At 44.8% G+C, this 16,688-nt stretch overlaps 2 protein-coding genes across 5 annotated transcripts in view; one reads left to right on the top strand and one right to left on the bottom strand.

Moving 5' to 3' along the window:
• The window catches only part of LOC116842249 (hemicentin-1-like), a 328,593-nt gene that overhangs the window by 303,786 nt on the left and 8,119 nt on the right, over positions 1 to 16,688 (top strand). For all 3 annotated transcript variants that reach the window (XM_032811171.1, XM_032811172.1, XM_032811173.1), the window contains 7 exons: positions 5,800 to 5,944; positions 6,081 to 6,211; positions 7,702 to 7,861; positions 9,953 to 10,246; positions 12,471 to 12,779; positions 14,387 to 14,713; positions 15,161 to 15,351. In XM_032811171.1, the coding sequence (XP_032667062.1) occupies positions 5,800 to 5,944; positions 6,081 to 6,211; positions 7,702 to 7,861; positions 9,953 to 10,246; positions 12,471 to 12,779; positions 14,387 to 14,713; positions 15,161 to 15,351 (1,557 nt within the window). The remainder of the gene's footprint in view (positions 1 to 5,799; positions 5,945 to 6,080; positions 6,212 to 7,701; positions 7,862 to 9,952; positions 10,247 to 12,470; positions 12,780 to 14,386; positions 14,714 to 15,160; positions 15,352 to 16,688) is intronic.
• LOC116842254 overlaps positions 1 to 16,688 on the bottom strand; it is a 206,615-nt gene that overhangs the window by 187,271 nt on the left and 2,656 nt on the right. The gene's annotated exons all lie outside the window — the stretch shown is intronic.

The raw sequence follows: 16,688 nt of genomic DNA, 5'->3' as shown, positions 1-16,688 counted from the left end.
AACCTACAAGTTCGCATTTTGTGCGTTTCCTGCTGTTCAGAGGCGCTGAATAAGACTTCAGTTTTCATGTGTATTAAATGCTCTTTCACACACATACTGCTTCTTCACAATATACAGACTCTAGAAGGTAGGACTAAAATTTCAACCCGAGTGTGCGCGGCCGTGGGATCGGGTTATAATCCTTCGAAATGACGCGCGCGAAAGAAATGTTACATCGACTTTAAACGAGCGTTTCGATTAAGCAAAACGAACGACAGAGCGTCAAGTGAACACAGTAGTTTCCGAATTGTCCGGCCGTCGTCTCTTTCTCGTTCGATACATTAAAAGCGCATCTATCACGAGCTGGAGAGCTTCGCACTGTTCGTGCCTGAACGTTCGCGATTTCCCACGTACACATTGTCGTTGCACCGTCACGGAATCGCCTGGGATGCATCTCCGTACAAAGCAACGAGAAAGAGAAAGAGAGAATTTCTCTCTCGGATCTAATTTGTATTCGATTCTTTTTCCCAACGTGAATGAAGGACGGTCTGACGCGCTCGTCGATTCGCCGTTCACGGTTACGTTTTTTTCGCGCGATGCGGGACTCGCATATTATCGCAAATTATCTTAATCACGTGTTTGCGTTTGGCATCTGATTAATCACCGTGACAACGCATTAGCGAAAGAAGCGACGATTAATCTCCCGCACGAGCGCGAATGTCGCCCCATTTGGTTGACATGTGTCTTCTAATTTCATCGCGGTCGGAGACTGCAATTTCCACGTTCAATTTCCGTGGATTAAGCGACGGACGCGCGCAAAAAAAAGAATAAAAAAGGGAAAAAACGAAGAAGCTGCGACCGATTACGTGATTGACTGCCGCTCAACGACGACGGTGGCGTTCACGGTGCAGGGATTATGCCTAATTGATGGAAAATGCGAAATGGAAATGTCTTTAAAAGACGACTTCGCGTTACGCGCTCTCATTGCACGACGCGATTCGACATCGGTCAATCGTAAAGATACGAGAACGCGCGGAGTAGTAATAAGAGTTAATGACTCATACGTGATGGATATCAACTTGCAAAATTGCAAACGAAGGATATTATTATTAACGTTCCAAGCACCGTTCGTCGAGAGTCAAAAGTGCTTATTATTGTCGGTTCTTTTCACGTTTTCATCGTCATGTTTTATTTTCTATAATTTCTCCTCCCGAAGGAGAAAGAGACGTGCTCACGTTCCAGACGCGAGGCGAGTAATAACACGTTAATTAACAGTCTGAGAACGAATTTCATCAGTGCGTTGGGGAGGGTGGAGGGGAAAATGGAACGACGGTATGTCGGAAGACTCTCGCGAGCCAATTGTTTACCGCACGATTGGGATGTACCGTTCGCGCGGAAGTCTCTTTGGATAAACTGTGTATCGATTCGCCGTAGAATTGAAAATGAAGTAGCATAAAAAAAAAAGGAAGCTAAAAACTGTTTTAACGATATTGCTGTCGAAACGCGAATGCACGCGATGCACTACGACGGAAAAAGCGAGCGGGGCTTAACATTTCATCGTTACGGAATTAATCAACGTTATTAAAATAAGGAAGCGCGTGTCGAGGAAAATCGATAAATCTAATTACGGCGCGTCTAGAATAAAGAATATCTCGCTGAGGCGATTACGATAATACTTGATCTATGAGAATTCTCTCGTGTGCATGCTCTTCCCTTTCTCCTCCGTCTTTTTCTCTTCCTGCCACCTTCACCTCTCCTCTCTTTTTCATTCGGACACAATTCATTAATTCATTCGATTTCATTTTGAGCGCGCGCGGAATAAATTCCGATTTAACATAAAACGAACGTTTCTGTCCGGGCGCGCCGTTTCTGTCGCGCGAGGAAACGGATGAAGGTATTTCGTATACAAAGCAAACAAACGTCAATGGGGACGCGGATTAGCGACGAAATGAAAGAACGTACTTTCGAATAAATTGACCCGTTGTCGGGCGAAATCGAGCATCGGCGCTGTTTATTCTACATCGATTTCTCCCCGCCGGGATATCCCGATAAAACACACCGGGTGGTGTACAGGAAAGCGCGAAGTGAGGCGACGCGACGCGCCGGGTCCGCGCTTCGTATCCGTCGCGTTTTGATCCGCACTTAAGACGACGACGTAAATATTTGCCGCGAGTGGATTAAGGACGGCGGCGGCGGCGGCGGCGGCGACGACGACGACGACGATGACGGCGACGGCGGCGACGAAGAAGAGCCCGCGGTACAGGGAAAATATTGTTTCAAAGTCGATACTCTCGCGACTCGACACTGGAGATTGTTTCGCCGCTTACGTAAGAAAGTTAAACAGAAACGACGGCCGAAGGAAAATACAACGAGAGGTCCGTTATAATCCAGCCTGCACGCGACGGAATGTCGTCGACCACTTCTCATCTCGGTCTTTCTACCATCACGCAGTTGGACAAGTTCCCAGACGCCGTACTCCGGATCGAAATTTCGGTTCTACATTAACTCTGCAAATTTCGCCGAACTTAATGGACTAATGGAGAATCTGCAACTCTAATACTATACAGACTCTCTATTCTAATGTTCTCTCGTTGTTGTAAATGGTTACCCCTCCAAAGTACAATCAGTATATTCTTCTTTGAAATGATATACTTATAACTGGTGCTTCAATTATGAGTATAGCGCTGCAATCAGTGAAATCTCATTGAAAGGATCAATTAATAGTGGTAAACTATTCCATTGCTAATGCGCTTTGCGAGCACACACAGTCATCGCACGCAAGACGCATGAAAGCCGTTAATTCAATCGTCACAGAAAGTTGAATTTGGCATAACGTATGACAAATCTGTGTACTCTTCAAATTTCGCAGTGAAGAATAAAACGAAGCAATAAAGTTTTCTTTATTCGAAACCAATTAATACCCGCTAATCATCCGTGAAATAGTTCTTTCACCGATTCACTATGAGAGAATACTCACTGCCGTTTTCTTCGTGTTGAATTTCAATGAAAGACTTGTTTCGAAATTATTTAATATTCGATTGTATTTCCACATTGCATTTGCATCGAATCTTCGTCCTTAATTATAATAAGCAATGTGTTAATTATGTAACTTGTGCAAAGAGCCTCTATGGTCCGCGCAATTGCACGGCCAGATTCACCGGCTACGTGTACACACATAATACCTCGAAAACGAGTTTCGCGCCGGAATATTTTTCCCCGCTCGAATCGCCTGTGAAATTGCAGCAATTACATTAATCGATCCGACCCCGCGGGCCGTGCGGGCGCGACCGGAAATATATTTTTAATGGATAGCGCATCTCATTTCGTAATTATCTTCATGCGAGCCAACGCGGCGCGGCGCGAACCTACGCCGCCATCGGAACGAAATTAGAGCGTGCCTGCCGCCGTTGATTTATTTCCCGGCAAGACGCGAAATTTATTATTCGCGCTCGCGCCCGGCCGCGTTCCGCCTCGCGATTATTTTTTAATCGCGCGACAGGACGCCAGGAAAGAGAGATAGAGTGAGAGAGAGAGAGGGAGGGAGAGGAAGAGCTGGCCGCATCCAGGCGCTGCACGCGTGAGATTGAAGGCTGCTCGGCCGCGCGCGTCCGCTTTTTCAAATGTCACGGAGTTGGAAAACCGCGCAAGGGAATATTTTGAGGTTTTATCAGGTATTTTGCTTTATTTCGGGCGCAAGGAAATGAGTAATGAGAAACGATGCATTGTTCCGGCCACGTTGCTCGCGCACGTGACGCCTCGTTTTGTTACCGTGCGAGGAGCACGAAACGCGACCCGGGCTTTCATTGGTCCGGAGACGCGGAGCTCTTGCACAAGTGCGACTTATAACTTGCGAATTGCTTTTGCAAAATGCGACGAATATTATATGAAATCTACACGTATTGCGATAGCGAACTCAATTTTTCGTCAGCCCCACAACTTTTGCATTGCACAAAATAGCAAACACGCGTATTTCAATGCGCGGATCATGATATGTGGGAAATGCGCGAGATGAGCACGGACGAGCGAGGATATCACTCGTCCTCTCTCTCTCTCTCTTTCTCCCCGCACACCGTGAGCTCGCCGTAAGGTCAGAGGAACCTCTCTCGCGAACTAAACGGACAGCCTGGAATTTATTCTATTCCGAAAATCGAGCCGGAAACGACCGCGGATGTTAACTTTGCCAGACGCTTTAACTTGGAAATGACGACCAAACGCGGAAAAATACAGAATAACCTTGCGCTCCCAAGTTTAATGTCTGAACGAACAAAAAAAATAAAATAAAATCGCCAAATGCAAATTTCGCGCTCCTCCACCGCCCCTCGATATTTCAGACGGAGAATAATAGTATTTGTTCGGGCAACAGCGGAAAAAGAGGAATTCTCGTGCGTGTGTTTCATGATCGCGCCACCTACTCTCTGATCGATCGTTATAAAAATAACATGACGCGTCCCTCGCGCTTTGACGATGTCCTGTGATCGAAATCTACGTGTGGAAAAAAATTCGTCGCCCCTTTCTTCCCGCGCGACACGTGTTATTTACTCGCGCCCGGCATTCACCGCTATCAATCGACACAGGTCGCTATTTACCGAAAGCTAACTGGCAAATAACTGATTTACCGAAAAGGCGGCTTTGCTCCGCTTTCACACTTATACCCATCCCCACACACACACACATGAACCGAATCCTCCAATTGCACCGGCCAGATGGGGGATAAATTTCGGCGACCGTATCAACAGAGAGCAGTTAGCCGGCCACTCGACGTAGCGCGGCCGTCCATTAAGGCATCGATTCTCCTTAATTGCAAACGCGAATCCGCTCGCGTGGATGCGCGCCGCGTTATTCGGATTTAAATTATTCGTCGCCTAACGACGCTTTTACCGAGGCTCTGCGACGGCGGTCCCGCGATAACGATAATTCACGCACCACCACCATCACCTACGACGACGACGACGCACACGTGCAATTCGACGTGCACACGCGAGGGACACACACGACGAGCGTCCAAGCGAGAGAGGCACAGCCTTATTTTACGGCCGCTTTAAGGAAGTTGCAAGCCGCTCGGTGGTCGCCGAGCTCGCAAATTACGTTGAGTGCGCGGCCCGACGGTGTAAATCGAATCGGAAGACCGTCTCGACGCGACTTTACGCGGGGATGCGCGTCCGATCTCTCCGGCAAAAAAGAGAGAACTGTCTATAAACGGCTCGAACGAGTTTTTCCACGGTGAGAGAACTGATCGATCGTCGTCATCAACAACGAAGACGACTCCAGCCGGCGACCCGTACGATATCGTGCGGCAAATGAAAAACCGAGCGAAATCCTTCGCGAACATGCGCGCTTCTTCCAACGCGATCGTGTAAACCCGCAGGAACTCGAGGAGCTCTATCAACCTACCCATCCACCCAACCACACCTATCTACTTTGGGGGTAACACCTTGAATAATTCAATAAAACCCGACGTAATGACGGTGCGACCTTGAAGGATAAGAGGACCACTTTTTCGTAGTTAGAAAATAGGCCGAGCGACCTTGCGAAAGGAGAGTAACGAGAGATTGATCGGGAACTTGGACTGTGGTTGGACCCTCGCGCAGGTGATAGGATAGACCGGCGGTGATAGATAGGCTTTTAATGTATGGGGCGAACAATACGTTGTCGGCGACAGCACGGCACGACACGACACGATAGGATAAAATAGGATACGATACGACGCGATATGAGAGTGCTGAGCTACTGCTTCGATTAGGGAGGGAAAAAAAAGAGGAAGGAAGTGGGGGCGGGTGGCGGCAATGGCGGACTGGTGACGTTATCATAATGTTGTTACAGATCTCCGTCGATGGGAACATGACCACCAGCGTTTTATCTTTCATGGCGACGAAAGCGGACGCTGGGAGACACTTGTCGTGTCAAGCTGAAAATCGAATCATGGGAACCGCGCCGATAGAGGACGGCTGGGTGCTCCAGATACAATGTAAGCTCATAAACGACGCCCAGGCCTCGGCTCCTACTCGGGGGAGAAGCGCGCCGCCGACGCTCTTTCCTTATTTATTCAGACGCGCGGCAATCCGGTCGATTTTGACGGTTTATCCGAAGGTCGTGATTCGCAGACACGCCGGAGACGCAGATCCAACTCGGCACGTCGCTGAACCCAAACACGATACGCGAAGGCACGGACGTCTACTTCGACTGCCTCATACAGGCCGAGCCGCCGGTCTACAAGGTGGAGTGGCGGCATCAAGTAAGTCGGAGACTGCCTTATTTTTGTAAAAACAGTGTTTGGTAGGACCTCCCATACGTTTGATCTCAAAGATCACTCGAATCACGGCAGATGTATTCAATTAGCGCATACATCCGACAATTCCGCATCATCGTAAGATGGTTTAATGATGGGATCTGTGTGTAGAGAAATAGAGTAGGTTTGGCTGCCGGATTGCAGTAATATCCTTTATGGATTTCTCTCCAGTATTTTGTAAACATTTTAATCCGTTTCATCAGGGAGAGGAGCAACCTGATAGTGATACAAGTTGCTTTTCTCCCTGATGAGGTGAATTGAGATTTTCACGAAACGTTGCAAACAAATCCCCAAAGAACGCGACTACAATCCGGAAGTCAGATCTAGCACGATTGCAATTTTAGAGAGAATTGAGTCCAAAGTACGAAATCTCCTCTTTCACCAAACTAATTCAACACGTTGATTGCCATGGGAACACTAATGACTGGTATATTGCCGCGTTTCTCTCAGTAATAACATATAAAACGTAATAGCATGTACAACAGTAACAAATTAAATATATAACCTATAAAAAGTCAGTAAAACAAGTTAAATATGTACAAAATAACATATATTACGATAAGTATATATATATATATATATATATATATATATATATATATATTGTAAATCACACTTATTTACAGCATTGTTGGCGATTTGAATTTGACTTGAGCATCGAAATAATCCATGAAAATAAACTTGGCAGTCGACGTGTTATACGAGAAGCGAAACATGCAGCTTGCACAAGCGCGGTATTATGCAAAATAATGTTAACTACCGGGAAAATTCCGAGATACGAATTATACAGATAGTCACCACTCTCTCTCACGTCTCTCTCAGCGGTACAAAAGTCCGCGTTTAAACTTAATTTAGTCGGAAGTACTGTTTAGCGGGTTTACTTTATCTCGCGGAATACCGCGTAACGCTCGGAATAGCTATAGCGCGAGCACCTACTTCTACACGCAACATTCAATTCGACCGGGAAATACTTCCGAGAGAAACTGGGATACTTATTCCTTTCCGCACCGAGCGCCCTCTCTCCCGCGTCTTCGTCATCAAACGATCAAACGAGCTGTCAATCGTACGCGAAGAGCGCGCGAGTGAATCGCGTTCATGGTTCGCGCAGCAAGTTCTGAAATCGCAGGATCGTAAATAGATTCAGGCCTCTCGGCGACTAACAAGCTCGATTATGCCTGCGTTCGCTTGCGACACGCGAGAACGAGACTTAAGACCGGATACAAACTTGGGCGCTCCGAGACATCAAACTTTTATAATAACTTCCGTCATCCTAAGCAACCCCTCGTCTTGCCTAACTGCACAGCTAGAGAGGTTCTCCGATTCGTACACACATACGTAACACACCAGTGCGCACACATGTAGAATAATAATCCTCGCGCCCCGGCGAGACTCAATCTACGGACGAGGAGGCGCCAATTACTATGTTTCTTCTCTAGGGCAAGGCGCTCCATCATAACATCACGCAGGGCATCATAATCAGCAACCAGAGCCTGGTGCTGCAGGGGGTCGATCGCAAAAGCGCCGGCAATTACACGTGCGTGGGATACAACACCGAGGGCGACGGCGAGAGTTCGCCGTTTTATCTCAACGTGATGTGTACGTATCTCACCACCCTGCGCGTTTCGTTCTCTCTTTCCCCCTTTCTTTCTATTCTCCCATGCGTCCGACGAGGAGGATTTATTCCACGGTAATACGCGGAGGCTGAAACTGAGAATCGCGTGGAGATCGCGCGGAAAATAAAGCGCGCAGAAACGCGCTTTATACTCTGTTAATTCTCAAACGTAGAATTTGCCCCGTTAATTCTCAAACGTTAATATCAACGATGTATGAAGAAGCGACGTGTATATTTTAAAAATATATACACTCTCGCGCGTCCGAATGCGATGCTGGGTTTCCAGTAAATTTCACCGCGGAGATATTGTTATAATGATACAACACACATTAATGGCGCTGGGATTTAATTAAAAAATATTCGATGAGGTATTTTGGAAATGTTTGAGGAACGTGCATCGAGCTCGACGCGTTTTAATTACGTGCGCGTTCCACTTGGTCTTAAATATTCTACCTATTCCAGAAAAAGCTGCCATTGTTTGACACCATCATACGATGACAACGACGACGACGACGACGACGACGGCGCGTCCATCTTAATCCTCCCGATAATGAACTAACAGAGTCTAGCAAGAAAACGTTTTTTCAAGAGGAGGATTATCTCCTAGATCTTTCACAGACTTTCAGCGCATAAAGTGGAACATATAATCGGATTATCGCGAATTGCTTCGTCAATCGAATGATTAAAGCGCCGATTGAATCCGCTCGATGACAATTAAACAATTGTCCCAATGATCCGTCGCGCGTTAAGAAGCGGCACGTAAACGCCGGCGACCCCAGCTGTCGGTTGGTAACTGTCAGCAACAACGGGGGACACATACGCGCCTCGTTCGATTAGCTTTAATTAATAACGGATTATAATACGTGAAGGTTCCGAATTCCCCCCGGTAAATCCGTATTACCGTGAAATTTTCATTGCGGCCATGCATGCGTGCGTGCGCTCGCGCTTATGAATGTCTCTCATGCTTACTATGTAATGAGCGCTGTTTGCTTGACACGAGCAGATTATCGGACGCAATGCCGAAATATTTCGGGATCGCGAGATAGTTTTGTTAATCAATATTTACACTTGCCGCTGCGAATGGCAATGGCAGGCCGGACGAACGTACGGACGGATGGATGTCAGACGACTCGCTGTCGAGATTCATTAGGTCGAGAACGCACAGAGGAAAACTTAAGCAGTGAGCAAATTTATCAACCACAGGCGATGATTCTTCTTACGGTTCAAGAATGATCGATTGTGATTGGTAAATGTTCTTACTGTTGATGTTTTTTGTGTGCCCTTTTACATCGAGACTGTGCCACCACGGTCGGCTCGGCGCTTTTAACGCGGAAATTCACGGCTAAAAGTGATAATAAGCGCACTATTAACATAATAATATTCATACGGTCGGTTTATGAAAGAAAACGATCGCAAAAATAAACGGATTTGAGAGGAAAGTCTCCAATTAAATTAAATCCAATTTTGTTAAAAATTTCGCGGCTTTTGTTTAACGCCGAAAATCATACTGGCGACCCGTGTTCTTTTTTGCAACATAAAAAGGAAAAAAATAATAAGCACATCAAGTTTTGAGAAAAACATTTTTTACTTAAATTTTAATTTAACTGTTTTATTATGTAATATCGAAAATTAAAATATTTATGCAAATTGAGCTTCACTCGTTCATTCGTTTACGTAAAAAAACCATTTTTCACATAATTCCACGAAAATAATTGAAAGATTCGTGATATAATAATGGATTTTCTAACTGCTAAATGTCAAGAATGAAATTGATCTTTATTAAATTTTTATTAAATGCGTTTGTTTCTCTCTCTCTTTACTTCTATTTTTAGACTAGCTTGACAAAATCTACGGGCAATTTAATACATGGCAATTTCGAAATGGTACGAAGGACTTTCGCGTATATAATTAATCGACCTAAATTTTCCTGTCGGGCTTTTGCGAAAGAGAGAGACACGACAGATTGTGTTGGGAATAATAATAAACCGTATAAACCTTCCAAGTGATAACGTGACAAAAATTCCCGATTGATTATATTGATCGATAAGCGAACGACCGATTTTCGTGATCCGCAGTCGCGCCCACGTGCAAGCCGAACCAGACGAAGGTGCACGGCGTGGCGAAGCAGGAGAAAGCGAATATATCCTGCCAAGTGGACGCGAATCCGCCGGAAGTGCAGTTCCGCTGGACCTTCAATAACTCCGCCGAGAGTATCGACGTGTCGGCCACGCACATCGCGCGCGCTGGCACATCCTCCATCGTCTCGTACACACCGCTGACGGAATTAGATTACGGCACGTTACTCTGCTGGGCCAGCAATCACATCGGGCATCAACAAGTGCCCTGTGTCTATCACATCATACCGGCGGGTAAGATATCGCTCGATATTCGCGAAGACGGCGCGAGGACAAAAGGGTGGCTTTTCAACCGGAAGGGTGAGAGGTCTCGTTGTGGTCACCGTAAAATCACGCGGTGAGATAGAAACCAATCGCGACCGAATGAAATGTAACTTCTTTCTCGTTTTCTTTTTTGCTTGCCTCTTAATTCGCTTCAGTCGTTTTTCGCGCCGGGATTACGATCGACACGAATGTAGAGGAATAGAGAGGAATTTCCCTGTAAAAGAGAGGAACGTAGAAAACGCAGGCGATTTCCCGACCGTCTCGTCGGGAATTTTCAAAGGATTTCGAAGATTCAGACTTTTACGCTCTTCTGCGCAAAATGAATTCCCTATCGGTCAGCTTTGTTCGTTTTTTCCGCCAATTAGCAAAGCTAACAATAAAACATGCGCCGAGACGGCCTTAACTCTTCCGTGGAGAATGGAAACTTTATGCTAATGTAAGATCGGGATATTGTTCCGGGTCTCCAAAGTTTCGCGCGTTTACGTAATTGAATAACTAATTCGGGGCCTTGGTGCAAAATTGGAAAGACGCGCGCAGCGCGTGTTATGAGAATAAATTGTTCAATTAAGCGTGAAACGTGAAATTCCGAGGGCACTCGTGATCGCGCAGCCGGAGTTCCACGAGCGTTATCACCAAAACGATATCAATTAATCGCGCGTGCGCGCGTTTGTAACGCGTTGAAATCGCAATTCATCAATTCGCGATTCGAATGTCAGGAATTTTTAAATTGCGGACAGAATCACGACTGCGTCTACGTCCGCGTCGTAATGTGACGACACAAAGAGAACGCGGACAATTAGTACGCTCTATCAAATATCTCGAAGCACGTTGGCAGAGACGCAGGTACCGATCGTAGTACGTTGCTTGATTTTCAGTGAAAATCCAGTTTAGAAAATCCGCCACAAGACTAACGGACGACGGTGCATCGTCGCCGCCATTATTTTGCTGTCGCCGCCGTGCGGCTTCCGGCATATTGATGCTCGAGTTACCAATTAATTGTCATTCGCGGGACGTGCTATCGGATCACTGCGACGCGCAAAGGAAATGAGTGCACGCGAGCGCGAAATACAAAAGCATAAAAGAAAACAGCTTTTGTCTTTCACGCACACACACACACACACATACACACACAAACATCGTCACGAGAAACGAATCCGACACGGTCGAGGTAAAAAGGGGATGAAACGGCAGCAAAACGATGAGACCGCGCAACGGTAGCAGGTGTCCGGCGCAATGATTTCTCAGCAACCATAAACGCGAGAACAACTCGTCGCATATTCTTCCCCTTATTTCCTTTTCTTTATTTCTTACCCGGCGCGTCCGCGAGTATTCCCGTTGTCGAGTACAAGCCCCTTTTCGCCAGCCGCAGAATGCGCAGCCGGCTAATACCTTTACGGGAAAAACTAGACAACAGTTACAAGTAGCTCGTACGCGCCAACACGCCGTAAACCAGATTTACAGACCAACTATCACGCCCTGATTCGCGAGTGCCGGTCGACCAACAGGAAACTGCGACACCAAACAACTGACTCCTTTTCTTTATTCTTGTCCGCGTACGCGCGCGAGAAACGGTGAGACCGTCGTTCTCTCGAAAACATCGAAGCGAGGTGTACACACCCTCGGTATTGGCCGATAATTCATTTATCCCCGCAATTCGATTGTGCCCGCACCGAATGGAGAGACGGGCAAACATTTCAATCCGGTACCGTCAAACCTTTGAAAAATAACGGTTTATTCAAAACATTGAAACAAATTTGATATTCGGTAGTCGTTTTCACGGAGGAGGACCGGCAGGGCTAAAATGGAAGTAAAAAACTTGGATATAAACGTCAAAACTTTCGATATTTGCGTCATAAAATACGTTATGCATTTACCAAAATTCAATTTTATATTTCCGTTTTGTCAGGACGGCTGTCTTTTTTTTTTACGTGATCGTTAATTATTCCCCATTGTCCTTCTTATTCGTCGCAATATTGACTTCCCGACGCGAGAGCGCGTCGATCGTCCCTCGAAGGAAGGGCATCGCGAGGTCGCGTTCGCGGTGAACTCTACTCGCCTCCCCCTCTTCCGAGTGGTGGCGAAACGGCGACGTTATCGCGAACTTCTCGTGCTCATTACGAGCTGTTACGAGCGCGAATAGTTCCGTGCGCGTGCAAGTACATTTTAAAAGCCAGGGGAACCTTATCCGTGACAGGCCGGCCGGACATGGTTCACAACTGCACGACCTCAAACACGTCGACCAATTCGTTCTCGGTACGATGCGCGGAGGGCTTCAACGGTGGCCTACCGCAGTCCTTCCTGCTGGAGGTGCGCGAGAGCAATACTCAAGAGTTGCGTGCCAACCTGACGTCGACAACGCCGCGCTTCAGTGTCACTCAGCTGGAGTCGGGCGTCCTTTATCAGGCCTGCATATACGCCTACAACGACAAAGGTCGCAGCGAGGCGATGGTGGTGCAAGCCGGCACTCTCCGACTGCCAGAGAAGCAATTGACATCCGAGTCAGGTGAGTGCGCCATGCCACTTCACCGTGGAACTCATGACTAAGCGGCAGACACGGCGACGCAGTTAACGACGAAATGAATATTCGGAAAACCGGTGACACTCGACGATTGGTATGGCGGTCGAGCCAGCTCTCGGGAATGTCTGCTGTCCGAGTAAATTGACACTAATTCAATGTTCGTAAAAATTCTCGCGAGTAATGTCAGCAAAGTTCCGAGAAGTTCGATAGTTCTTCAACGAGCTTCGGCACTTGGAAGTTCCGCGAGGAAGTATCGCCCCGAGAAAACTAACGCGGCCTACATGAGTGCGCACTTTTCGTGAACTCTTTCGTTCGCGAGATAAAAAATTCTTTATCGCAGGTAACCAGCAATATCGCGTTTCGAGCAGCGAGATTATTGTAAATGGAAAGCGCCAATTTCAGGAAAGCAAAATTGGAGAACTTAATTAGCTCGATGAAATTCCATAGAGCAAATAAAATTCCATTTTCATAGTGTATTGAAAAAAAACCGGATAATTAGATTTACGCTTTTTTCTCTGTCTCTCTTCAGAGAGTCTACGATTTTTTTTTTTGAGAAATATTTGCACAGGCTTGATAGTCTTCTCAATGATTTTCCCGGATAGTATAACGCCACTCCTCCGACATCGATACGCACTTGATATTACGTAATATGTATAATCTGAGGAGATTATACGCGGCCCGTCTAATTACGAAAAAATTTCGCACGAATCGCATCGTACCACGGAGGGCATCGCCAATTGGTCAGATTGATGAAAAGCTATCGGCTCAATATTAATTCGCCGATTGAGTCGCGTAAAAAGCTGCCGGGCGCTTTTATGGCCGCGCGGGAAAGCAGGTCAGGGATTTGCGATTTAATACTATCGGACGATTTTCCCGTTATTTGCCCGATACGATTGTTATCGTAATTTTTAATTCGTCTGCCACCGATTGGATCACGCTTTTCATAACTTTGTGTGGAATAGCGCACTGTGGTGCATTACGCATTGCATTTTATGGAGTGCACGAATAAATCAAGCATCACACGTCAAATGTCTTTTGTTTCTACCCTCTCTATTTTTTTCGCAGAAACTTGTTACATGTGTCAAATACGCCAAATGCGTGATACATTATTTGGCAGCGACTGTGAAACGGCTTCTAAAATGCTATCTGATCCTACATAACACGACGTCTAGGATTGAGACATAAGACATTTTGAAGACGTCTTAAAAAGTCTTACTCTCTTAAAATGATGAGTTATACATCACTGAAAACAGTGAATATACATTGATTTGCAGTTATAAATATAGCACTGAAAGTACTCAGTGCTATACTTATAACTGATATCAGTGACTATTCACTGATTCAAAAGAGTTTTGTGTCTCAATTTTGGATATTATGTGGGATTCCTATAATCGAGTATCATATCATTCCTAAAAAAATTCGATATTGTATCGAAGTCTTAAAGTGTTTAAAATACTATTCTTTTTATAAAAACGAACGTCACTCAAAATGTAGCGTTAAGCCAAAATTTTCGTACAAAGACGCGTAGTTAGCCGAACCGTTCGATCAATATCGAGATTGATTCTCAACCGTTGGACCGAACGCGTTTACAGAACGACCGAGACAGCACGTCAAACTGACACCGATGCTGAGCGTGATGATCGGCGTGGTGACAGCCCTCATCATCGTCGCAGTTATAGTGATGGTCGTTTTACGGATTCAGCACACGCACGTGGACGAGCACAACAAATCGCAAATGGAGGATCACGCGAAGCAAACGAAAGCGGTTCCCATACAGAGAGAGTTAAGATTCCGGGAAGGGTGTAGCCTACTCGCGGACGAAAAACACCCCAGCAGCCCGTTCAGAAAGCTAGATACCAGCGGCGATCTGAGCGAGAGCGACGAGAAAAATCCGGATATTATTCCGCAACAGATTACTGGTTTGTATATAGCCGTAAGTGACTCGATGCCGGTCGTATTGCTAATAGCAAATGCGGTAAAAAAGAAAAAAAACATGAAAAATAAATAGAGTAGCGAATTTAGAATTATCACAATAAAAATTATAATATGGCAGAATTGGTACAAGAAATATGAAGGTTTTATCCTTCCCGAGTACACCACGAATTTATCGCGTAATAAAAAGAAGAAACGCGAGCACGCAAGATTTATGCAAGTATCGTGCTAGTATCCGAAAGTATGTATATACATGTTTTATGCGGGAGAAGTGAAAGAAAAACCTGACCGATAAAACTCCTTTACTACTCGGCTCCTCCGCGCGTTTGTCAATTCTTTTCTTTTTTTTGTCCTTTCTTTTCGTTTATCGGAACACGCTCGTAAAGCTCTCGCGACGTTTTCGGTCGTAAAACTTTCGCGAAATTTCTCTACAGGAGACGAACCATCGGAATACTTAAGGAAGAGACGTCTGGTGTCAACGATCGAGACGTCACCCTCGAGGAGTCTCTTGGAACACTCCACGGTGACTTCCATCAGCGGACACAGCAGTTACGTCGGTTACTGCACGATTCGCAACGGCATGCCGCTACACGAGTTCTCGAACTTGTCAACGAAGCACAAAAGCGTAAGTCTCATCGCGGACTAAGTGATGCAAATACCTCACAGATATTACCGTGGGCATTTGACAAAGTAACAAAACTTGAGAGTATCAGCTAAAAAGTGGGCCTTAACCGTAACTTTCACAGTTATTTGATATTTTTATAAATATTTGAACGATAGATATCAATGCAGGTTGTAATATAAGAACAATCAAGAACAAAATATAAAAGATATAAATATAAAAGAAGAAATATAATAATATCCTTCTTAACCAAAAAAGAATAAATAAATCTTTAACTTTTAAAACTATCGGCTCAGATAAAATTTTTCACGCGTACGTAATACAAGTATACGCAAGTCGAAATTCGGTTCGATATTAATCCTGCACGTTCCATCGAACGTGAAGCTTTAATAACGAACCACTTATATAGACTATTCTTACCTTGATACTGCAAAACGCTGCTTACTGCTATTTTCTTCACGTTGAATAAGTTCAAAGAAGCACTTGTTCAAGAATTATTTATCGCAATATTATTTATTGTTGAATTATTTGTTTGACGTTTTAATTTTTATTGTTAGTTTCGATTGACGATATATTAATTACATTACTTATTTAGCGGCAAATTGAGAACGCGTTAAATGTATAAAATTAATTAAAGGTCCGTGAATAAATGGATATAAAAGAGATAACATTATTCTCGTATCTTCCAAGGTTGCATTCCAAACCTTCCTTTTCGAGGAAAAGTTTACTGAAAATCTATGTATATGTTATTCAAATATATTATATATGTTACACACATATACTATAAATTTTCAGTAAAATTTTTCTCAAAAAAGATATTTTTTAATGTAATCCTAAGTCGTAATTCATTTCGATGTCTTGGAATAAAATGACAAAGACACGCAACGCGCGCGCGGCGCGATAAAAACTGTCTCTTCGCAAAAAAAATGTCAAAATTAAGTGCACGGTTGCATCGAATGCACAATACTAACTCTAATATCTACAATAGTCGCTCAGCCAGGCCAGGAAACTTTAGAGCACTTCTTCACCAACTTTCCTAAGACTTACCTTAATTTTAATATATGTGCTGCCGAAACAAGTATATGGATCTACCTTAAGCAACTAACTCCTCCGATGTATTTTTCCTCAGAAGAAAATTGCGTGCATTCGATACATAAAAACCACTCGCCAATTGCTATTCGTGACAACTATACCGCTCAGTTGGAAAATTTCAAGAAACGTCAAAACAAAATAGTCAATCAGTTAGTCTCATACTTAATACTTTACTATTAAAGAAATCATACGATAATTGACAATGAACGAAACGCGGCGGTATTATATATATATATATATATATATGT

Source organism: Odontomachus brunneus, unplaced genomic scaffold (genome assembly GCF_010583005.1).
Source record: "Odontomachus brunneus isolate Ranch 3 - 2012 unplaced genomic scaffold, Obru_v1 Obru_scaffold_023, whole genome shotgun sequence".
NCBI lineage: Eukaryota > Metazoa > Arthropoda > Insecta > Hymenoptera > Formicidae > Odontomachus > Odontomachus brunneus.
This window is presented reverse-complemented; position numbering and strand designations above follow the sequence as displayed.